The following is a 25,077-nucleotide window of genomic DNA, read 5'->3' as shown; positions in this document are numbered from 1 at the left end:
AGAGACTGGGCAAAAACGGCCTGCATGGCAGATTTCCAAGACGCAAACCACTGTTAAGCAAAAAGAACATTAGGGCTCGTCTCAATTTTGCTAAGAAACATCTCAATGATTGCCAAGACTTTTGGGAAAATACCTTGTGGACTGATGAGTCAAAAGTTGAACTTTTTGGAAGGCAAATGTCCCGTTACATCTGGCGTTAAAGGAACACAGCATTTCAGAAAAAGAACATCATACCAACAGTAAAATATGGTGGTGGTAGTGTGATGGTCTGGGGTTGTTTTGCTGCTTCAGGACCTGGAAGGCTTGCTGTGATAGATGGAACCATGAATTCTACTGTCTACCAAAAAATCCTGAAGGAGAATGTCCGGCCATCTGTTCGTCAACTCAAGCTGAAGCGATCTTGGGTGCTGCAACAGGACAATGACCCAAAACACACCAGAAAATCCACCTCTGAATGGCTGAAGAAAAACAAAATGAAGACTTTGGAGTGGCCTAGTCAAAGTCCTGACCTGAATCCAATTGAGATGCTATGGCATGACCTTAAAAAGGCGGTTCATGCTAGAAAACCCTCAGATAAAGCTGAATTACAACAATTTTGCAAAGATGAGTGGGCCAAAATTCCTCCAGAGCGCTGTAATAGACTCATTGCAAGTTATCGCAAACGCTTGATTGCAGTTATTGCTGCTAAGGGTGGCCCAACCAGTTATTAGGTTCAGGGGGCAATTACTTTTTCACACAGGGCCATGTAGGTTTGGATTTTTTTTTCTCCCTAAATAATAAAAACCACCATTTACAAACTGCATTTTGTGTTTATTTCTGTTATATTTGACTAATGGTTAAATGTGTTTGATGATCAGAAACATTTTGTGTGACAAACATGCAAAAGAATAAGAAATCAGGAAGGGGGCAAATAGTTTTTCACACCACTGTAGTTTTTAATCATGTAGTTATTGTGTATTGTAAACTATATTGTCACTATTGGTACACTGCTGTTGAAAGGTTAAATAACATTTAGTGTCTCAGTTGTCTTTTTACTGTCATATTTGTCGCTGCAACACAAACTCAAATTCACAGCAACTGCATTTCTGACGGTCGACTCAAATCAATTCAATTAGCATTTCATTCTGCAAGACCCAATGCAAGTCCTGTCTGCAGTTGGTTTTCTGGTACATCCTTGATGTTACTGGAATAACTGATTTAAATTAAGCAAAATCTAGAAATGGACTCATGGAAAAGAATCCTAAAATACATGTATATTTACTTAAATATAAAGTGCTACAACGTGGGCGTTGTAACCACTGAGCTGAAATACGTGAGAAGTAACAGGACTTTATGTTGTGACATACACAAGAAAAATAATCTACCTGATACTTACAAATTACAAAAATATTCAGATTTTCCAAATTTCTTTTAGTCTCAAACATAATTCTACAGCAGATTTCCTTGAAAGTAGATTTTGGTAATTTTACGGATATTTTATAAAATCTAAATGTTCCTGTATGCTTTCATCTTCACAATTGTACATTTTCTTGCATTGTGTTGCCAGTTGATGAAGCTTCTCTTTTGAAACAATAAATCCAAAGTTTTCTTGATTGGAATCCGGACAAAAAAGTAATGTGTTTAAAATAAAAAAAAAATGTAAATATAGCGTTTGCTAATATATTCAGAAGTCTGTCGAATTAACTGAGTACTAGCGATGGGAAAATGAAGCCTCGTGAAGCTTTAAAGCTCTCTTTCTGTTTGTGCCGAAAAAGATTCGAAGCTTTGAAGCCTCAGCCCCAGTATGAAGTGCGACATCTGGTGGTTAACTGAGGTCAAGGCAACCGTTCATGAGCGCTAGTGAAGCAGCACTCGCTGTTTCAGCCTCATGTCACCGGTGAAAGGCCAGACACGTCTGTGTTCATTCTATTCTTCTAAGGTCCTTGTCCATTTATACTATTTAACTTTTGAACGCCGTTTTTCGCTGTCACCAAAGCTCTCCAAATCTCTCTCTACACACAACCCAACATTGTTGAATGACAATGATGCATTTTATATAGTGTAAGAGCCATTTTCCTTGTTCTATAAGATTCATGAATATTTCTTAGATGACAATGCATAAATAACGGGAAGTTCCTATAACCCCCGTAAATAGATTCGCAGTGGTATATTCTTACCATTTCTAACAGCTTGGAGTAAACATTATTAGTCAGTCAGCTAGTGATAGCCTTGCCTTGTATAAGGTGTAGTGGCATACGGTTTTTAACCGTGATCGCACGTCACCGTGCCTGGGCACTTGCACTGTGCCAACCGGCTTACGAGCCTTTTGAGTTTGAAGCAAATATGGACTTAACAACACTTAATTTATGTGTTGTGCCGTACGTAAAGCGTACAGAAGAAGAAGCTAAGAACCTTTAAGTAGAGAAGAAGAAACGTGACCGCACGTAACAGTGCTCGATGGCCTACGGGCTCTTTGAATGTGAGAAATAACAAGTAAAGAAAACTTGTTTACTTAAGTACCGCACCGTACGCCAAGGCATACAGAGCAAGAAATTAAGAACCTTTAAGTATAGAAATAACTAAAGTCTTTCAAGAAAAGCTAAGTTTAAAGAAGATACTTTTTTCCTTTTTTTTTGCCTTTTATTCTACGTGTGTAACTATTTTTTTTCCTTTTATTCTTGTGTGGACTATTTGCTTTTACCTTTCACTAACTACCTTTAAAACGAACTCTTGGACTCTGAGAATTCTTTTGACACGCGTCTTACCCGTGCCTGATGACACCTTTTATATTTCAGCAGCTACATATAGGCTACCTCTTAATATAGCTCCAAAACTGTCAAACCAATAAAGCGCACTGTGAAGCACTGATGACTTTCGAAGCTGCAAACGTCACGGGTCACGTGACAATGGTTTTTTTTTTTTTTTTTTTTTGTTTGTTTTTTTTTTTCTCTCCAATTGAATCCGGCTACAGGTCGCATACCCCATAGACATTACTAGACGCCTCATGACCAGCAACATCGTACGTCAACGGCGCCGCCACATTGCGAGTGGCACTGCTGTGGAGTGAAGTAATGGATAAAGATGCCTCACGCATGTGCTGCTTGGAATTGTACAAACTGCTGTACGCTCCAAACCAGATCACAGGGATTACATTTCATAGGTAAAGCTGAACAATTGTTTTGGTTATATTTGGCCATTAGAAAATCCTGTTTTATAATCTTAACTTTAACTACGCCAGGCTAAGCTAGCAAAGCTATTCATTTATGTGCTCAAGTGAGCCTCCAAACAACGTTTTGGCTAAACGTATTTAGTCACTAACTATGTAGAGTGTTGTTAGCTGTTAACATTTCTCAAACTTTGAAAGTTTCCCAAAGAAATCCACCTCAGGAAGCAGTGGGAGGTAGCCCTTAGACAGGATTTTGAGAAAGCTGTCCTGTGATGTGTGCCATGCTAGTTTGGTAACAGATGCTGTACCGGCATCATATGATCAAAGTAATCACTTGCTCACATTAAAAAAAACAAAGAAGGTTTGATGATTCCTTCTGAGGGTACAGTCAAGGTGGTCAAAGTAGCTGAGCGTGTTATCTGACAGTCGACATTAGGGCAAGCTGTCCGTGTATCTTTGATCAATCAGTTTGTTCGGGCTGAGATTGGTTCAGATGATGTGTTTTTCTCAAGGAGCACGTTGAGGAAACACAGTTTGAAATTGACAACCATCATTTTATGCTCAAGTCTTTAATTGTGTCTGTCTTCCACAAACTAAGGCTGCACCATATTGCCAGACTGAATACTCTGAAGTTACAGAGTGGCAACACACGGAAAAGGCTATGTAAGACAGTTCTGTTTCAAGGATTTTAGATCCTATCCTGTACATATTTAAGTAACTACATTTTGTGTGTGTGTGAGAGAGAGAGAGATTGAGAGAGGAATGAGTGAAATGTTTTCAGAAATTATTAAGCCAATTTGTATATAATAAAATTGTTTATTTTTGTCACTGAGTGTATCATTTCACTGTTAAAAGAAAGACACACGAAGATAACTGGCAGTAACAGTACAAAATTCACAATTGGTATGCCAGTTTGAAAAGATAAGTTTTGAGGGCAGTTTTAAAATGTGTTATTGAATCGAGCTGATGTACATGAGAGGGAAGAGAATTCCCGAGTTGAGGAGCACTATGAGAGACGCTTGAGCTCCCAGAGAACAGAATTTGATGTGCAGTACTGAAAGTTGAGCTGCAGATGAGGATCTGAGTGAGCAAGTCTGTAGGAGATCAGTGAGGTTGTGGAGAGCTTTAAATGTTAAGAGCAGTATTGTGTATTGTATCCAGCTACAGGGGATGCACAAACCAGTGTGTTTCTTCGCGCCGGTCCCAAGCCTGGAAAAATGGGGAGGGTTACGTCAGGAAGGGCATCCGGTGTAAAATTTTGCCAAATCAATATGCGGACAACAATACAAATTTCCATACCGGATCAGTTGAGCCCCAGGTTAACAATGACCGCCAACAGTACTGTTAGCCAACAGGATGCTGGTGGAAATTGGGCTACTGTTAGCTGAAGAAGGAGAAGAAGAGGAGGAGAACGTGTCCGAAGGCAGGAGGAGAGGTGGAAAGAAAAGAGAGTGGAACTGAGGGTAGGAACTTTGAATGTTGGCAGTATGACTGGTAAGGGGACTTAGTTAGCTGATATGATGGAGAGAAGGAAGGTTGATATATTGTGTGTGCAAGAGACTAAATGGAAGGGGGGTAAGGCCAGGTGGATCAGAGGTGGATTCAAATTGTTCTTTCATGGTGTGGATGGGAGAAGAAATGGAGTAGGAGTTATTCTGAAGGAACATTATGTCAAGAGTGTTTTGGATGTGAAAAGAGTGTCAGACAGAGTAATGACTATGAAGCTGGAAATTGGAGGTGTGATGATGAATGTTGTTAGTGCATATGCACCACAAGTTGGGTGTGCAATGGATGAGAAAGAAGATTTTGGGAGTGAGTTGGATGAAGTGATGAACAGTGTACCCAAGGGACAGAAAGTGGTGATTGGAACGGATTTCAATGGGTATGTTGGTGAAGGGAACAGAGGAGGTGATGGGTAGGTATGGTGTCAAGGAGAGGAATGAAGAAGGTCAGAGGATAGTGGATTTTTCCAAAAGGATGGACATGGTTGTGGTGAATACATATTTTAAGAAGAGGGAGGAACATAGGGTTATGTAAAAGAGTGGAGGAAGATGCACACAGGTAGATTACATCCTATGCAGAAGACCTGATCTGAAGGAGATTGAAGACTGCAAAGTGGTGGCAGGGAAAAGTGTAGTTAAGCAGCATAGGATGGTGGTCTGTAGGATGACACTGGAGATCAAGAAGAGGAAGAGAGTGAGGGCAGAGACAAGGATCAAATGGTGGAAGTTGAAAAAGGAAGACTGCAAGGTTAAGTTTAGGGAGGAAGTGAGACAGGCACTGGGTGGCAGTGAAGAATTACCACACAGATGGGAAACTACAGCAGATGTAGTAAGGGTGACAGCAAGAAGTGTGCTTGGCGTGACATCATGAAAGAGGAAGGAGGAAAAGAAAACCTGGTGGTGGAATGAGGAAGTAGAGGAGAGTATACAGAGGAAGAGGATGGCAAAGAAGAAGTGGAATAGTCAGGGAGATGCAGAAAGTAGACAAGAGTACAAGAAGATAAGGCACAAGGTGAAGAGAGAGGTGGCGAAGGCTAAAAAAAGGCGTATGATGAGTTGTATGACAGGCTGGACACTAAGGAGGGAGAAAAGGACTGATGGGCTAGACAGAGGGGTCGAGTTGGGAAAGATGTGTAGCAGGTTAGGGTGATAAAAGGATAAAGATGGAAACGTACTCACAAGCAAGGAGAGTGTGTTGAGCAGATGGAAAGATTACTTTGAGAGGCTGATGAATGAAGAGAATGAGAGAGTGAAGAGGTTGGATGATGTGAAGATAGTGAATCAGGAAGTGCAATGGATTAGCAAAGAGGAAGTAAGGACAGCTATGAAGATGATGAAGAATGGAAAGGCCGTTGGTCCAGATGACATACCTGTGGAAGCATGGAGGTGTTTAGGACAGATGGCAGTGGAGTTTTTCACCAGATTGTTTAATGGAATCTTGGAAAGTGGGAGGATGCCTGAGGAGTGGAGAAGAATTGTACTGGTGCTGATATTTAAGAATAAGGGGGATGTGCAGGACTGTAGTAACTACATGGGGATAAAATTGATGAGCTACAGCATGAAGTTATGGGAATGAGTAGTGGAAGCTCGGTTAAGAAGTGAGGTGTTGATTAGTGAGCAGCAGGAAGGTTTCATGCCAAGAAAGAGTACCACAGATGCAATGTTTGCTCTGAGGGTGTTGATGGAGAAGTTTAGAGAAGGCCAGAAGGAGTTGCATTGTGTCTTTGTGGACCTGGAGAAAGCATATGACAGGGTGCCTTGAGAAGAGCTGTGGTATTGTATGAGGAAGTCGGGAGTGGCAGAGAAGTTGCTGCATGTCGGCACTAATGATATTTATTCACAGCAATCTGAGGTATTAAAGAGGAACTTCATCTCTCTTTGCATCAAAGCTAAAAGAAAATGTCGGAACTTAGTTGTATCTGGCCCCTTACCAAGATTATATAGAGGGGATGTGATTTATAGCAGATTGCATTCCCTTCACTGCTGGCTAGAAACCTGGTGTGCAAACAAAAGCATAGCGTTTGTGAACAATTGGGATGATTTTTGGGAAAGGCCTGGATTTTTCAGAAGAGATAGTCTTCATACTAACTGGAGGGGATCTTATGTATTATCCCAAAATATGGCAGCAAAACTGCCTGGTTGACTGATTAGAGCACCATCCAGGCCTCAGTCATGTGATCTTAAATCACAGGCTGTTGTTTATCCCACCTGTTACTTTCCTGAAGCTGTTACCCATAATCCTTGTCTTGGGGCATCCAGTAAATTTAGTCTTGATACAAACCTTAAATTAATTGATAACCAAAAAATAAGGTGTATGATTAGACCAAGGGATAAAACCAGACCCTCCACCAGGGGCACCTGTAATAGAAATTTACTACAAATTAAAACAAAAAGTATATCACCAATTCAGAAAGAAGCATACAGTTTTAAATGCTGCTTATTGAACATTCGCTCTCTTGGCACTAAAGCTGTTTTGGTAAATGATATTATATTAAGTACAAAATCTGATCTGTGTCTTCTCACCGAAACCTGGCTTAGTAAATATGACACTGTTCCCCTAGCTGAGGCGTCACCAGATGGATACTCGTTCCTTCATAAGTCTAGAGATTCAGGTCGAGGAGGGGGCCTTGGAATAATTAATTGTAACAAAATGCAAATCACTTCTAAAAATGTAGGCAACTTTACATCCTTTGAGGCATTCATTTTAAATATTAAAACAGATTCCAACACAACTATAGTGCTAGTCTATAGACCACCAGGGCCGTATTCATTGTTCATGTCTGAATTTAGCAACCTTTTATCTGACTTGGCTATAAATTATGATCACGTAGTACTGATGGGAGATTTTAATGTACACATTGATGTGGAAACTGACACTTTTAGCAAATGTTTTACTTATTTGTTAAATTCAGTAGGATTTTGTCAGAATGTCAAAGGTCCAACTCATAATCATAACCACACATTAGATTTAATTATAACTTACAAAGTTGAAATTCAAAATTTAATTATTACTCCATTAAATGAAGTTATTTCCGATCACTAATTACATTTGATTTAGTCCTGCCCTTGCGAACACACTCCCAGATTAAAACAAAGACAGTGCGGCATCTAGATTGTAATTCTGCTTCAAAATTTATAGATACTTTGAGTAAGTCGAATGTAATTGTGGAAAACCATTTAGATCAGTTAACATCAAATGTAAACACGGAAAACAATTTAGATGAGCTAACATCACATTATAATGTGACCTTGAGAGATGCTCTGGACACAGTGGCTCCCCTTAAAACAAAAGAGATCAAAGCACATAGAAACTCTCCCTGGTTTAATGAAAACACTCGAGCTCTTAAATTAGAGTGTCAAAAACTGGAACGCAGATGGAGAACAACAAAGCTACAGGTCTTTCAAATTGCATGGACAAAGAGTGTTAATAAATAAAAAAAAGCCCTCTTTAAAGCTCGGTCAGAATATTATTCTACATTAATAGATAGCAATAATAAAAATCCTCGGGCACTGTTTAGAACAGTGGCTAAATTAACAAATGGAAATTCAGATCAACAGTGCAAAATACCAACAGACATTAGCAGTACAGACTTTATTAACTTCTTCAATGAGAAAATTAAAAATATAAGATCCCAGATCTCTGCATCACAGTACAAACCAAATACTAGCTTAGCAGACCCTGTCTCACATTGCACTCAGCACTTTAGTAATTTTAATCCTGTAACTGAGCAGGAAGTCTTAAGTTTAATTTCTAAAATGAAGCCCACTACTTGTTCCCTAGATCCAGTGCCAACAAAACTAGTAAAAAGTGCAATGGATGTTCTTGCAGCGCCTATCCTAAACATTATCAATAGTTCATTATTGCATGGTACAGTACCTGATACACTAAAAGTATCGGTCATTAAACATTACTTAAAAAGTCAGACCTTGACCCACATATACTAAATAATTATAGGCCAATTTCAAATTTACCGTTTCTCTCTAAAATACTAGAAAAAGTAGTCACCAGTCAGCTTCAGACACACCTTACGCATTACAATTTATTTGAGAAATTCCAGTCTGGTTTTCGCACTGGTCATAGTACAGAAACGGCACTAACGCGGGTTGTAAATGACATTCTGATATCCTCTGATGAAGGAAACTCAACTGTAATTATGTTGTTGGACTTAAGTGCAGCATTTGACACCATCGACCATTCTATTTTACTGCACAGGCTAGAAAATGATGTTGGGCTTACAGGCACCGTTCTCGCTTGGTTTAGTTCTTACTTATCAAATCGATTCCAATATGTACAGAAATGTGCTGACAGTACTTCATCATTATACACAGAAGTTCAATATGGTGTCCCGCAGGGCTCAGTACTGGGACCTTTACTGTTTTCACTGTACATGCTTCCACTGGGATCTATCATTAGGAAACATAATGTTAATTTTCACTCGTATGCAGATGACACCCAGTTATACCTTTCATTTAAATCAAATGAAGTTTCTCCAATGTTGTCTTTAATTAGTTGTGTTAGTGAATTAAAGGAGTGGATGAATAAGAACTACTTGTCTTTAAATACAGATAAAACAGAGATGTTAATTGTTGGAGGGAATGATGCTGATCACAATAATATTTTGTCATCATTTAACTCAATGGTATTCCCAGTCAATTTTACTGAATCAGCCCGCAATCTAGGAGTTATCTTTGACTCTAGCATGTCATTTAAAGCACATATTACAAAGTTGTCCAAAACATGTTTCTTCCATCTTAAAAATGTTAGGAAATTAAGGCGCTTTTTAAATAAACAGGATTCTGAGAAACTAATTCATGCATTTATCTCTAGTAGGATTGACTACTGCAATGCGGTGTTCACTGGATGTTCAAACTGTTCTTTATACAGCCTCCAGTTAATCCAAAATGCGGCTGCGAGAATTATTACAAGAACAAGAAAATACGAACACATAACTCCAGTTCTTAAATCCTTACACTGGCTCCCGGTTAAGTTTAGGGCAGATTTCAAAATCCTTCTTTTAACATATAAATCATTAAATGGTCGAGGTCCGGCTTACTTGTCTGAACTTATCATGACTTACAAACCAGAGCACACATTAAGATCTCAAGATGCCGGTCTGCTTATGATTCCAAGGATTAATAAAATAACAGTGGGGGGTCGAGCTTTTAGTTACAGGGCCCCTAAACTGTGGAATGGTCTGCCTGCTACTATAAGAGATGCCCCTTCGGTCTCAGCTTTTAAATCCCGGCTGAAGACTCACTACTTCAGTTTAGCATATCCTGACTAGAGCTGCTGATTAACTGTACAGACTGCATCTCTGTTGTTAGTCATTAGCACTTAAACATAAGTAACATGACAGTTATAATTGTATACTAACCCTCACTTATTCTGTTTTTCTTCTCGGTACTTAAATGTGGCACTTGGTGCCACGGCCCACCTGCCAAGTTGTTTTGCCTGCCTAAGGAAAAGTCATCCCAGATGGAGGATCGCAGGAATCGTGGGAGAGAGGGCTCCTTTCATCGGATTGGCTGGCCCAGCACTGTTTCAGCTGTGGAATGGCCAAATGGGGGAGGCAGCTTGAAGGATGAGGTCTCCAGGACTCTATACAAATACAAATCTTATTATGGGATATATCATCTACTGTTAAATTCTGCTCTGTACTTCTAAAATTTATATTTTTTATTTCTTACTATATTGAGAAATTGTTCTGTGTACTGTACTGTATTGTATTGTATTGACCCCCTTCTTTTGACACCCACTGCACGCCCAATCTACCTGGAAAGGGGTCTCTCTTTGAACTGCCTTTCCCAAGGTTTCTTCCATTTTTCCCTACTAGGTTTTTTTGGGAGTTTTTCCTTGTCTTCTTAGAGAGTCAAGGCTGGGGGGCTGTCAAGAGGCAGGGCCTGTTAAAGCCCATTGTGGCACTTCCTGTGTGATTTTGGGCTATACAAAAATAAACTGTATTGTATTGTATTGTAAGTATGTAAGAGTTGTACAGGATATGTACGAGGGAAGTGTGACCGTGGTGAGATCTGCAGTAGGAGTGACGGATGCATTCAAGTTGGAGGTGGGATTACATCAGGAATCGGCTCTGAGCCCTTCCCTTATTTGCAATGGTGATGGACAGGTTGACAGACAAGATTGGACAGGAGTCCCCGTGGACTATGATGTTTGCTGATGACATTGTGATCTGAAGCAAGAGTAGAGAGCAGGTTGAGGAGATCCTGGAGAGGTGGAAATATGCTCTAGAGAGGAGAGGAATGAAGGTCAGTAGGAACAAGACAGAACACGTGTGTGAATGAGAGGGAGGTCAGTGGGATGGTGAGGATGCAGGGAGTAGAGTTAGCGAAGGTGGATGAGTTTAAATACTTGGGATCAACAGTACAGAGTAATGGGGATTGTGGAAGAGAGGTGAAGAAGAGAGTGCAGGCAGGGTGGAATGGGTGGAGAAGAGTGTCAGGAGTAATTTGTGACAGACAGGTATCAACAAGAGTGAAAGGGAAGGTCTACAGGACGGTAGTGAGACCAGCTATGTTATATGGATTGGAGACGGTGGAACTGACCAGAAAGCAAGAGACAGAGCTGGAGGTGGCAGAGTTAAAGATGCTAAGATTTACATTGGGTGTGACGAGGATGGATAGGATTAGAAATGAGGACATTAGAGGGTCAGCTCAAGTTGGACGGTTGGGAAACAAAGTCAGAAAGGCGAGATTACATTAGTTTGGACATGTGCAGAGGACAGATGCTGGGTATATTGGGAAAAGGATGCTAAGGATAGAGCTGCCAGGGAAGAGGAAAAGAGGAAGGCCTAAGTGAAGGTTTAAGGATGTGGTGAGAGAGGACATGCAGGTGATGGGTGTAACAGACCAAGATGCAGAGGACAGAAAGATATGGAAGAAGATGATCCACTGCGGTGACCACTAATGGGAGCAGCCGAAAGAAGAAAAAGAAGGGTAGTGAACAGAGAGCCAGTAGGTGTAATATGTTCAGTGGATTTAGAACAGCAGGTTATTATCCTGAGAGCAGAATTTTCAAGAAGTTGCACGCGATGGATAAGTTTTTGTGGGATGCCAGTTAGAACAGCATTACAGTAATCTATACATGAGGTGTAACCAATACTTCAGTACTGTGTTGCGTAAGAACAGGACATCTAGAAATGTTTCGGAGATGGAAGAAGGCAGTCCGAGAAATGTTACTTATATCGGAGGAATTATTTAATAATAATAATAATTATGATTATTATTTAATAATTGCCATTATTAGTGTATAAATGTTTATAAATAATTGCATGTAAATGATTCGCCAAAATCTGTTGTATGTAAGCAATACTGTTTTAAATGTTATTGTTGTTTTCATCAGAAAACCCAGTTTCCACGTCTACCTGTATTAGTTTAAATGGCACTTTTGTCACTCGCAATAGGACAGGCGCGCTGACGTATCGTGTCGACTGGGCAACACAATCTATGGCATACCCGGCCTTCCACGCCCCCGGCCTCCCATGCCTCCTGCCTTCCACACCATGCCCCCAGCATTCGCGTCTGTTCTCTGTCACATTGCTTTCGTTGAAAAAAACTAGTAACGTTGATTTACCCTGTAACCCTAAAAGATGATATTAATATGACTTCCTTCAATCATGAGGCCAGAATCTGAGTTTCTCTTTATGGTATTAGTGTCGTATTTACTTTTAGAAACAAAAAAAAAAAAACAGTTTTATATGCATCAGGATTCGATATAGTTAAAAGAAAGAGAACATAACATATTTTTAGATTAAGGAAACACCATACTAAATATGAATGTGGTTGCTCTATCTGCTATTATAGTGAATTCTACCATTCAAAATATTTGAAATTATTTTTACGGTACTTGTGTACTAAACGGCATGTCTGACATTATTTCTAGAACCTCGTTCAATAAAGGAAAATTCCGTTAATGACAATAATTTATCCATCCATCCATTATCCAACCTGCTATATCCTAAGCACAGGGTCACGGGGGTCTGCTGGAGCCAATCCAAGCCAACACATGGCGCAAGGCAGGAAACAAACCCCGGGCAGGGTGCCAGCCCAGTGCATGGCGTGCACACACACACACACACCAAGCACACACTAGGGCCAATTTAGAATCGCCAATGCACCTAACTGGCATGTCTTTGGACTGTGGTAGGAAACCCACACAGACACGGACATTAATTTATTATGTTACAAAATAAATGATGTTAAATGATGTTAAATCATGATGATAAATCAGTAACACAACATAACAATCAACAGGCGTGAAAATGAAGGTCTAAACTTTTGGGTTCTCAGTAAAAGATACTTTTAAAGTTGTTTATACTGAACAATTTTTTGAATGATCCAGCTTACTATACAGTTCATACCTTCATTTCTATTGTCTGTCTTGAATTGTGTATTCTTAATTTTGTTCTACGCTGCTGCTGTAATGTTGATACATTTCAAGCGGAGTTATTAAACTTTCAAACATTTTCCTGGTTTTTAAATATAATGCATAATTGTTCTCCCTGGGACACTAACTTATAAGTATGTATTTATCAAAAAAAGTGAATCAAATCTCTTAAATTGCTTAATAGATATTATATCGTTTGTTTTTCTAAAGAAATGTAAAAAATTGCATTATTGAAAGGTGCACTTCCAGCGTCTTTTTTATTTATTTTGGAACTGAACTAACAGATTTTAAACTTAACTTTAAAAATGTTTTGTTTGGGTAGATGCAATAATTACAAATCCAGTTTTTAGTGATTTTAAATCCTTTAATCGCCATATACAATTTCTTGTATTAGGAATTTGTCATTTGTCGCATTCCCCGACTTACCCTCCAAACGGAGATATACTTTTTTGTAAATAGGATTACCATTATTAGGTCATCGGTCTCACTGCTTGCTAAGGATTCATCTCTTCCCATAGTGTGTTCAGCTGTCTTTGAACACTTTGAGCCAGCGTGTGTCATCGTCTCTGTTGTCTGATTTGGTGTAACGCCTGAATCCTACAAATTGCCCCCTGGACAATGTCCCCTCTCAATTAGTTAAGGGATTTTTGAGTCTGTCAGACCAAGTATTGTTACCTTAATAAATGCTAGCTTGATTTGTTTGTGTTCCTGCTGCCTTGAAACATGCTGTGGTGCAGAAACTTATTTAAAAAACCAAAATAAATGTGTCAACTTTCAGGCCAATTTCTAAACTGCCTTTTTTATCTAAAGTCTTAGAAAAAGTTGTCCTAACTCAAACATTTCTGGATGAAAATAGTATTCTGGAAAAATTTCAGTCCAGATACAGATGTTCTTACAGCACTAAAACATCCTTGTTAAAGGTTTACGATGACCTCCTCTTCCCAGCTGCTAATGCTGGTGATTCTGCCATTCTTGTACTGCTAGATCTTACCTCAGCTTTTGATGCCGTGGATCTTATGATTCTTATCTCCTGCCTTGAACAGTATGTAGGCATCCAAGGTAATGCCCTGAAATTATTTAAATCTTATCTAAGCAATAGGAGTGTTTCTATTCACTTGGGTGAGTTCTCATCCTCTGTAGCTCCTCTTACTTGTGGGTTCCGTTCTTGGACCAGTTCTCTTTTTGATATGCATGTTACCTTTAGGCTCCATTGTTAACAAGTATGGCTTCTCTATGCTGATGACCACTAAAATCAAAGCGATAAAAAAATACAGACCCTCCATGCTTACTTAAATGGTATTAAAACCTGGATGGCAATGCATCTTCTTAAACTAAATTATAATAAAACTGTGATCATGGTGTCCAAACATTAAGATAGTTTGAGGGTCTCTGACGTTGCTCTTGGACCCCTTGTCATATACGTATCATAAAGCTTCAGTTAGGAACCCAGGCGTGATCTTCGACAACTCATTCAAACTCGACAATTGTGAGGTTAAATGATGCTTTTCCAGCTGAGACTTTAAGGCTTTTCTTTCTTTCAGTGATCTTGAAAAGGCCATCCAAGCTTTTACAACATCTCGTGTGGACTATTGCAGTTCTTTGTATGTAGGTGTTGGTCAGGCCCTGTTACGACGCTTACAACTATTCCACAACTTTGCTGCTCGCTTATTGAATGGCTCTCATAAGTGTGGCCATATTTCACCAAAACTGACCTTGCTTCATTTACTTCTGGTCCGTTTCAGAATTGACCTTAGAATTCTATTTCTTGTTATCAAATGTTTAAATGGATCAGCCCCATCTTGCCTCTCAGAACCTCTTCACTTGTATGTTACCAAGAAGAGCCCTGCAGTCTACTAGCCCGATGCTCTTAGTTGTGTCGAGGCCGAAACAAAGGAGGAATTGGGCATTTGCAGTGGCTGCTCCTTTTCTCTGGAATGGATCGCCTTATTATATTCGGTCTGCTCCAGAACCAGCCATTTTTAAGTCATCATTAAAGTCTTATTTCTTCTTGCTACCATTTGACCCTGCAAGAGGTTCACATTGTTTGTATATGTTGGCTCATGTACATTCATGATTATAAATATATACTGTATGTGTGGGTATTTTGAGTTTTTCTTTTATGTAATGGTTGGTTATGCTTGCAGTTTTGTGCTGTCTACATACGCTATATTTGAACGGCTTCTTTTACCCTTCCTTGTACAGCACTTTGGTTCAGTTCTGGCTGCTGTTGTAAATGTGCTTTAAAAATAAAAATTGCCTTGCCTTGCTTTATAAAACATTATTTTAATACATAACACTAAGAAGTCCAGAACTGAGACAATGGACTGTAAAGATGAAGTTGGTTTGCAACATTACAAAAAAAGTTAAAGAATATATAAAATATAGAACAAGAATTGAGCAAGAATTGTAGGTTGTAACTGAACAATGTATATTTGTTACATTTTCTCACAAAACACAGTCATTTTCCTTTTTCCTCTCATGTTATCTAAAAACAGATGCATATCTTCCAAATTTGACAAAGGGTCTAAAGACATATTCCCTCTCCTCTTCTTCTGGAAATTCAGATAGCAAATCAAATTTCTGAAGGGCCTCCTCAATGTCGTCTTTGTCCATTGACAGTAATGAAAGGAGTGAGATGTGCCCCCTAAAACACAGAAATGTTCTCAGCACACCACTTCTCTGCCTCGGTAAGATGCTGAAGGATTCCGTGTTGCTGTAACATGTTTTATGAAAAAAATAAATGAAACAAAAAAAAAGAAAATTCTTTAAGTGGTCATTATTAAGTTTATAGACTTTTCCTCCACGTTTACAAGGAATGTAAGAAAAAGAAAGTAAAAAAATAATGTACAGTATATTCTGAATTTGTTATACATTATTAAAGATTACTGCTTTCAATCACAGATTCTACAAGTCTTCAATATTTCTTACAATACACTATTAACACAGCACACAATGCATTTCAAATGTTTTAAGGCTGTTAAGAGTTGTACTAGTACTACAGTTTGTCAGAAGATGTAAAACAGGCTGTTAGTCTTTTGGGCTTTGACTCCTACTGCTTAACGATTAACAGTCGGCATCTGAGACAAACATTGTCTTTTTATACACTTTATTCACTATACCATTGGCATTGTAAGCCAGCATCAACAAAATGTAATTCATCTTTCTTATGGAAGTTTATAAAATGAGGTGTCTGAACCTGCTCATCGGTGCCCTGTGCTGGATATTGGAGAAGGGAGGCTGATGTTTCTTCTAAAAGTAAAGATCTCAAATCTGCAGAACGCAGTGCTAAGGAACAGAATAGCAAGACATTTTGTTTTTTCATTTCAGATGTAGTGCAAGACTTTACTTATCTTCTGTCTTCTCATTAATGGTTCAATAAAGTCTAAACCTGAAAACAGAGAAAATAATATTTACCTAAGGAAATGTTAAAAAAAGAATCAAAAGAATAAGAACAAAAAATGACCCTGGCCTGGCTGTCCATTATTTCTGTACCTTCTAATTTTCTGTTTGCTTCTTGGCCTTCATTTAGCAGGGTGTCTACTCGCTCAGTCCGATGTGAGCAGGTACTTTAGTGATTTCAAAAAGAAGCACTAAGTAAGCATTTTGACTCTTTGTCTTTGATTTACAGCGGAGAAGTAGTGTGTTAAAGAGGTTATGTAAACATATATATACATAAACATATATACTTATATATACATATCTACATATACACATATCTACATATATACATATACACATCCACATATATATATACATATATCAACATATATATACACATACATATACACATATACATACATACACACACACATATATATATATATATATATATATATATACAGTGGACCCTTGACATACGAACTCAATTCGTTCGCGAGGGTTGGTTGTAACTCAAGTTGGTTGTAAGTCAAGACTATTTTTCCCATAAGAAATAATGGAAATACCCATAATGCGTTCCGAACCTCCCACTGCAACACTTACTTAACCTTTTCATAATAAAAAAAGGGTTGTATAATGTGCATAATTTACCAAAACACCAATAATTTTTCTAATGTACTAACCAAAAAGTAATAAAAAGTGCCTAGCCTACCAGAAACAACAATTTCATACTGTACTCACCATTTAATTTGACATCTTTGGGCTGCAGGAAGGGAGGAGGATGATAATGAAACTGAAGGCTTTTTAAAGGCTTTCTTTAACTTGCGCTCAGGCATTTGCAATCATTTCAATAGCTTCTTTTGCGTTAATTTTAATCTCCTCCTGCCTACAAGTTATTCTGATGAGAATTTTTCTCAGCATTTCCTTGCGATGATACAAGGAACTGTTTCTGAACTCTTCTGAGACCCCCCACTCCCCACTCAATGGGAACGACATGCTGAAGTGCGTGCTGAAGTGCGTCCTGAAGCGCGATTGCCGCGACTGTGGAAGCTTGCTTGTCCATTGCCGGGCAGGGATATCACATGCATATCACCCATCGATATCTTTTCTGTTTGCTTAGGCTGAGAGACTCAGCACAGCTTTAAGCCGGCTTTTGCCCCAGCAACAGATAAACAGTCTTTCATACGGAGTTTGGACTTTGGCATGTCTTCTACTTGGGAGAGGTCCCAAGAGAGTTTACAAACCTGACATTTTATTGAATGAGTGCCGCATTAATAGGAATGTTTCTGTTTGTTTACAATCGCGCAAGCGGATACACGTGACCGCATTCAGGTCGTAACGCAAGATGTTGGTCGTAAATCAAAATAAAAATTTTGGTCGTAAATCAAGTTGTTCGCATGTCAAGCCGGTCGTATATCAAGGGTCGACTGTATATACACATACAGACACATATATATACATATACATATTTACATATCTACATATATATATACACATATATACATATCTACATACATACACATCTATCTATCTATCTATCTATCTATCTATCTATCTATCTATCTATCTATCTATCTATCTATCTATCTATCTATCTATCTATATATATATAACTCTATCTATCTATTGTCAGTTCAGCACTCCTGTTGGAATATGACCAAGCCGTGCAAGCTTACTGTTAAGAATGCAACATATAGTTGTACAGAAGAAAAGCAATCTTGCCTCAAATCAATGGCAACCTTTTGTAGGCCTATGAACTTAATTTAAACTTTAGGTTTACACGGTGCTTTCTTTACGAAGTACCTGCACTCATGAATATGTCTGTATGCGTCAGTCGCTCAAATCCCCGCGGTTTGCACCGGCGAAGTTCTGCTTTTAAATTTTTATTAAGAAGAAAAGAAAACCTTTTAAAATTGAGGTAAAATATACCAATAACAGTTTGTTAAGGATCTGTTTTTTTGTGAAGCTGCCTTCACTGGAGTGATCACTTCGAGCTTTAAGCCTGAGAAATCACCCCGTAAATGCACACATTTAATTGCACATTTGTTAATATGTATGCTTACACAGTATTAAAAGACACTCAACAATTACACAGTATTAAAAGACACTCAACAATTAACGTCATTTAACTTCGTTCCCGCGTTTGACTCGTGCTGTAAATCTCTTCCTTGTTTTCACTTCACGTGATTACGTAGGAGGCGTAATACGTGATGACGCGATACGTGACTCCGCCTCCTCCATTAGAGTATATGGACAAAAAACAGGTTCCAGTTATGACCATTACGTGTAGAATTTCGAAATGAAACCTGCCTAACTTTTGTAAGTAAGCTGTAAGGAATGAGCCTGCCAAATTTCAGCCTTCTACCTACACGGGAAGTTGGAGAATTAGTGATGAGTGAGTGAGTCAGTCAGTCAGTCAGTCAGTCAGTGAGTTCAGTCAGTGAGGGCTTTGCCTTTTATTAGTATAGATATATACTGTATATATATATATATATATATATATATATATATATATATATATATATATATATATATATATATATATATATATACTGTATATGTATATATATATATTGTGATGGATTGCCGTCTTCTTATTCCGGCTCTCACCCCCAGGCCGCCAGGAGGAGCTCTCCCAACAGCATGGACGTGCCCCAAGTTCCAGCAGGGCCTCATGGACTATGTAGTTTTTATACACAGCCCTGCTGGATACCTTGGGGACCACTGGGAGTCGCTGTTGGGAAGCCCGTGGACTCATAAGTGCCCTATAACCTGGAAGTACATCCTGGTCACGTGAGCAGGAGAGATGACGTACTTCCAGGTTGAAGATAAGGACTGTTTACCTTGACCCGGAAGGAATAAGGAACTGTGGACTGTTGGGCAGGAACACCTCCAGGTCAGGGTGTATAAAAGGACTCTGCGAAAGCCAAGACACTGAGCTGAGCTGGGAGGTAGGGAGGCTAGGTGTCTGGGAGAAGGAGGAGAAAGTTTTGTGATTAGTTTATTGTTTATATGAGTAGTGTGGAGTGGAGGGTGCTTTGTGCATTGTATAAGAAGAAAATAAAAGAGTCTTGTACTTTCACCTGGTGTTTGAAGTGGTACCTGAGGGTTCAAGAGGTGGACACACGTCTCTTCTGCTACAATATATATATATATATATATATATATATATATATATATATATATATATATATATATATATATATATATATATATATATATATATATAAATACAGTGCATCTGGGAAGTATTCACAGCGCATCACTTTTTCCACATTTTGTTATGTTACAGCCTTATTCCAAAATGGATTAAATTCGTTTTTTTCCTCAGAATTCTACACACAACACCCTATAATGACAACGTGAAAAAAGTTTACTTGAGATTTTTGCAAATTTATTAAAAATAAAAACATTGAGAAAGCACATGTACATAAGTATTCACAGCCTTTGCCATGAAGCTCAAAACTGAGCTCAGGTGCATCCTGTTTCCCATGATCATCCTTGAGATGTTTCTGCAGCTTAATTGGAGTCCACCTGTGGTAAATTCAGTTGACTGGACATGATTTGGAAAGGCACACACCGGTCTATATAAGGTCCCACAGTCGACAGTTCATGTCAGAGCACAAACCAAGCATGAAGTCAAAGGAATTGTCTGTAGACCTCCGAGACAGGATTGTCTCGAGGCACAAATCTGGGGAAGGGTACAGAAAAATGTCTGCTGCTTTGAAGGTCCCAATGAGCACAGTGGCCTCCATCATCCATAAGTGGAAGAAGTTCAAAACCACCAGGACTCTTCCTAGAGCTGGCCGGCCATCTAAACTGAGCGATCGGGGGAGAAGGGCCTTAGTCAGGGAGGTGACCAAGAACCCGATGGTCACTCTGTCAGAGCTCCAGAGGTCCTCTGTGGAGAGAGGAGAACCTTCCAGAAGGACAACCATCTCTGCAGCAATCCACCAATCAGGCCTATATGGTAGAGTGGCCAGATGGAAGCCACTCCTTAGTAAAAGGCACATGGCAGCCCGCCTGAAGTTTGTCAAAAGGCACCTGAAGGACTCTCAGACCATGAGAAAGAAAATTCTCTGGTCTGATGAGACAAAGATTGAACTCTTTGGTGTGAATGCTAGGTGTCACATTTGGAGGAAACCAGGCACCGCTCATCACCAGGCCAATACCATCCCTACAGTGAAGCATGGTGGTGGCAGCATCATGCTGTGGGGATATTTTTCAGCGGCAGGGACTGGGAGACTAGTCAGGATAAAGGGAAAGATGACTGCAGCAATGTACAGAGACATCCTGGATGAAAACCTGCTCCAGAGCGCTCTTGACCTCAGACTGGGGCGACGGTTCATCTTTCAGCAGGACAACGACCCTAAGCACACAGCCAAGATATCAAAGCAGTGGCTTCAGGACAACTCTGTGAATGTCCTTGAGTGGCCCAGCCAGAGCCCAGACTTGAATCCGATTGAACATCTCTGGAGAGATCTTAAAATGGCTGTGCACCGACGCTTCTCATCCAACCTGATGGAGCTTGAGAGGTGCTGCAAAGAGGAATGGGCGAAATTGGCCAAGGATAGGTGTGCCAAGCTTGTGGCATCATATTCAAAAAGACTTGAGGCTGTAATTGCTGCCAAAGGTGCATCAATAAAGTATTGAGCAAAGGCTGTGAATACTTATGTACATGGGATTTCTCAGTTTTTTTATTTTTAATAAATTTGCAAAAACAGCAAGTAAACTTTTTTCATGTTGTCATTATGAGGTGTTGTGTGTAGAATTCTGAGGAAAAAAATGAATTTAATCCATTCTGGAATAAGGCTGTAACATAACAAAATGTGGAAAAAGTGATGCACTGTGAATACTTTCCGGATGCACTGTAAATCAATTACTTGATAGATAGATACTTTATTAATCCCAAGGGGAAATTCACATACTCCAGCAGCAGCATACTGATACAAAAAACAATATTAAATTAAAGAGTGATAACAATGCAGGTATAACATACAATATCTTTATATAATGTTAACGTTTACCCCCCCGGGTGGAATTGAAGAGTCGCATAGTGTGGGGGAGGAACGATCTCCTCAGTCTGTCAGTGGAGCAGGACAGTGACAGCAGTCTGTCGCTGAAGCTGCTCCTCTGTCTGGAGATGATACTGTTTAGTGGATGCAATGGATTCTCCATGATTGACAGGAGCCTGCTCAGCGCCCGTTGCTCTGCCACGGATGTCAGACTGTCCAGCTCCTTGCCTACAATAAAGCCTGCCTTCCTCACCAATTTGTCCAGGCGTGAGGCGTCCCTCTTCTTTCTTCACACCACCGCGTAGAAGAGGGCACTCGCCACAACCGTCTGATAGAACATCTGCAGCATCTTATTGCAGATGTTGAAGGACGCCAGTCTTCTAAGGAAGTACAGCAAAAATTAATACAAACGAGAAAGGTTCACAGTACAAACATAACCATGGAACACATAGTTATTAAAAAAATAAGAAGAAAACTGTGCAAATTTCAAAAGTTTTCATTTCGAAGCACACAACTACTTCCATTGTCAAAAATAGCGAGCGATTAGTTTCATCACTTCATCTTTTTCTTTTGTCTAATGGAGTTTGGCCGCTGCTGCTTCTTTTTTGTCTCCTTTCATTTAATGGAGTTTCATTGCTTGGTACAATGGCAGGTTACACATTTAAAAGAAATTAAAACTCCGTGATGCAGGGGCCAAGTTCTTTTTTATATTATTCATAAATGTTTTACAATTACTGTTTAAGTAAGTTACGATTGGACTTACTATAACAAAATATAAACACAAATATTGTTGCTTTCTGAAATGCGCCCACAGGATCATGTTCTATGATTCATTACAGACGTTCCATAAACATGGCTACCTACACAGTGAAGTGGTTGTGTCCTTGAGAGCACAACGTGCACTGCATTGCTGCCATCAAGGTATTTTCTGTTCCACAGTCCTTCCTCAGTCTCATCGGTACAATCACAAGTTTTGATACACAAAGCACATGATTTGTTGCAATTAACCGCTGGGTGATTATTGTTTGGTCCATATGTAAGCCATAAAATCTTTCTTGAAAACCGCCCGATACACCTCTCTACCATAAGGCTTTAATTTATCATATCCATCTAGGGAGGTCAGAGCACGATGTGCCACTTCTCATTTTCCCTGTTTCATTGGGAAACGATGTGTTTAAAAAGTGTGAAAATGTGACTGTCAGAATTGGGATTGTCAACACGTAGAAATTCCTCCAATATAAGTCAAGTGCGCTTGGCCACCGACATCGAGATACGAGGGTGGGATCAACTTCTTGGATCACGTGATGCAGAAATATAAAACTGTGTGAGGCGACGTGGTGTCATGAATTTGTTATCTGAAATGAATCTGTCTGCAACTTCAGCTAGGAGGACAAGATTTGCCCAAAGAGTAGACCACCCACTGGGTCCAAACTCTGTTTATCGTGTAGATCAGGGGTGTCAAACTCATATACACAGTGGGCCAAAATTAAAAACTTCGACAAAGTCGCGGGCCAACCTTGATATTTATTGAAAAAATGTCTACAACTGAGGAAGTTTTTCCTTCTCGTCAGAAATAACGATGAACCTTTTCATATGGAAACAAACTTAAGTTTTGCTTAAACATTGAATCTGGAACAAGCAAAGGTTAATACTATAAACACATGTGACATCAAATGTCAAATAAAAGACACATCTGTGGCATTAATTTCTTAAATAAAATTCCATCCATCCTCTTCCGCTTATCCGAGGTCGGGTCGCGGGGGCAGCAGCTTGAGCAGAGATGCCCAGACTTCCCTCTCCCCGGCCACTTCTTCTAGCTCTTCCGGGAGAATCCCAAGGCGTTCCCAGGCCATTCGAGAGACATAGTCCCTCCAGCGTGTCCTGGGTCTTCCCCGGGGCCTCCTCCCGGTTGGACGTGCCCGGAACACCTCACCAGGGAGGCGTACAGGAGGCAGCCTGATCAGATGCCCGAGCCACCTCATCTGACTCCTCTCGATGCGGAGGAGCAGCGGCTCTACTCTGAGCCCCTCCCAGATGACTGAGCTTCTCACCCTATCTTTAAGGGAGAGCCCAGACACCCTGCGGAGGAAACTCATTTCAGCCGCTTGTATTCGCGATCTCGTTCTTTCGGTCACTACCCATAGCTCATGACCATAGGTGAAGGTAGGAACATAGATTGACTGGTAAACTGAGAGCTTTGCCTTATGGCTCAGCTCCTTTTTCACCACAACAGACCGATGCAGAGCCCGCATCACTGCGGACGCCGCACCGATACGCCTGTTGATCTCACGCTCCATTCTTCCCTCACTCGTGAACAAGACCCCGAGATACTTGAACTCCTCCACTTGGGGCAGGATCTCGCTCCCAATCCTGAGAGGGCACTCCACCCTTTTCCGGCTGAGGACCATGGTCTCGGATTTGGAGGTGCTGATTCCCATCCCAGCCGCTTCACACTCGGCTGCGAACCGATCCAGAGAGAGCTGAAGATCACGGCCTGATGAAGCAAACAGGACAACATCATCTGCAAAAAGCAGTAAATAAAATTAAAAAAAAATCTTTTGCCTCTGTCTCTATTTGCCTTCTGAGTTAAATTTCAATAGTAACCTTTTTTTCACAGGCTAACAATAATAATAATAATTTCCTTTAATGAAAATCCAACCAGTCGAGTCCATGCCTTGCAGTAGCAAGGACAAGTGCATAAAGAAAACATTCATTCAAGCTCAGTTTGTTCCACTCTGATCTACTCTGATGCACACTGGTCCAAGCCAGATACCTTGCATCTCTTCTTGGATGCTAGTTCATCAATGCTTGGGTTCAGGCTCTGAGCTGAGGAAATCCTCAGGACTGAGTGAAGGTGTTCATCAGCGAGACGACTCCTGTGTGATGGCTTGTTCATCTTCATCAAGGAGAATAGTTGCTCACACAGATATGTGCTGCTGAACATAGAGAGCATTTGAGCAGCTTGTGCAGCGCCCACAGCGTCGTACTTTGACTTCAATGTGTCACCACACTGGAGTTCAGTCAGCTCCATTTGGAGGTTAGTTGGTGCGCTTTCCACGTCAACTGCAAACGGATTACTAAGCAGTTCAAACCTACATTTCTGGGCATCAAAGTCGGCAAATCGCCGGGTAAACTCGGCGCTGAGTAAGCCGAGTTTTTCAGCAAACTGTGCACTTGGGAACACGGCGGTGCTGAAAAAAGTATAACCTCCATTCAACTTAAAATAATTAAGGTAATGATCCACACTCAATATTTCCAATCTAATCCAATATAATTCTTTTTATCTTATTGAACCCACAATTTTTAAGTTGAGGCAAATCATTTAGAGTGATTGGGTGCAATTCACTTGTTTTATACTGAAGTAAATCTATTTTTTTAAGTTGTTACAATTTTAAATGGTTAATTGGTCGTAACCTGTTTTTATGCTATTAGAAATATTATGAATATAACACATTCTAATGCTGTAGTTTTTACATTTATTTAAAAATCTAGTGCAAATACACAAGCATTTTGCAGTATAAATCTTAAATATTCAACAAAAAATTATTAAGCGTTTCAACAGCTTTCTTAAATGTATGTTTTATTACGAGTTCTTATACTTAAAATTAACATTTGAGAAACAGGGTTATTTACCAG

The 25,077-nt window shown here is 39.8% G+C and overlaps 1 protein-coding gene and 1 long non-coding RNA gene across 2 annotated transcripts in view; both read right to left on the bottom strand.

The window, feature by feature from the left end:
- Positions 1 to 25,077, bottom strand: part of LOC127525830 (zinc finger protein 845-like) — a 61,567-nt gene that overhangs the window by 17,209 nt on the left and 19,281 nt on the right. The window contains exon 3 of the mRNA XM_051933880.1: positions 14,757 to 14,760. Coding sequence (XP_051789840.1) covers positions 14,757 to 14,760 — 4 coding nt within the window. The remainder of the gene's footprint in view (positions 1 to 14,756; positions 14,761 to 25,077) is intronic.
- LOC127527898 (uncharacterized) lies at positions 15,312 to 16,585 on the bottom strand. The gene is made up of 2 exons (XR_007935071.1): positions 16,245 to 16,585; positions 15,312 to 15,761 (listed from the first exon to the last, which is right to left on the bottom strand). It is a non-coding gene; the product is annotated as an uncharacterized LOC127527898 (long non-coding RNA).

Source organism: Erpetoichthys calabaricus, chromosome 1, assembly GCF_900747795.2.
Source record: "Erpetoichthys calabaricus chromosome 1, fErpCal1.3, whole genome shotgun sequence".
In the NCBI taxonomy this organism is placed as follows: domain Eukaryota; kingdom Metazoa; phylum Chordata; class Cladistia; order Polypteriformes; family Polypteridae; genus Erpetoichthys; species Erpetoichthys calabaricus.
This window is presented reverse-complemented; position numbering and strand designations above follow the sequence as displayed.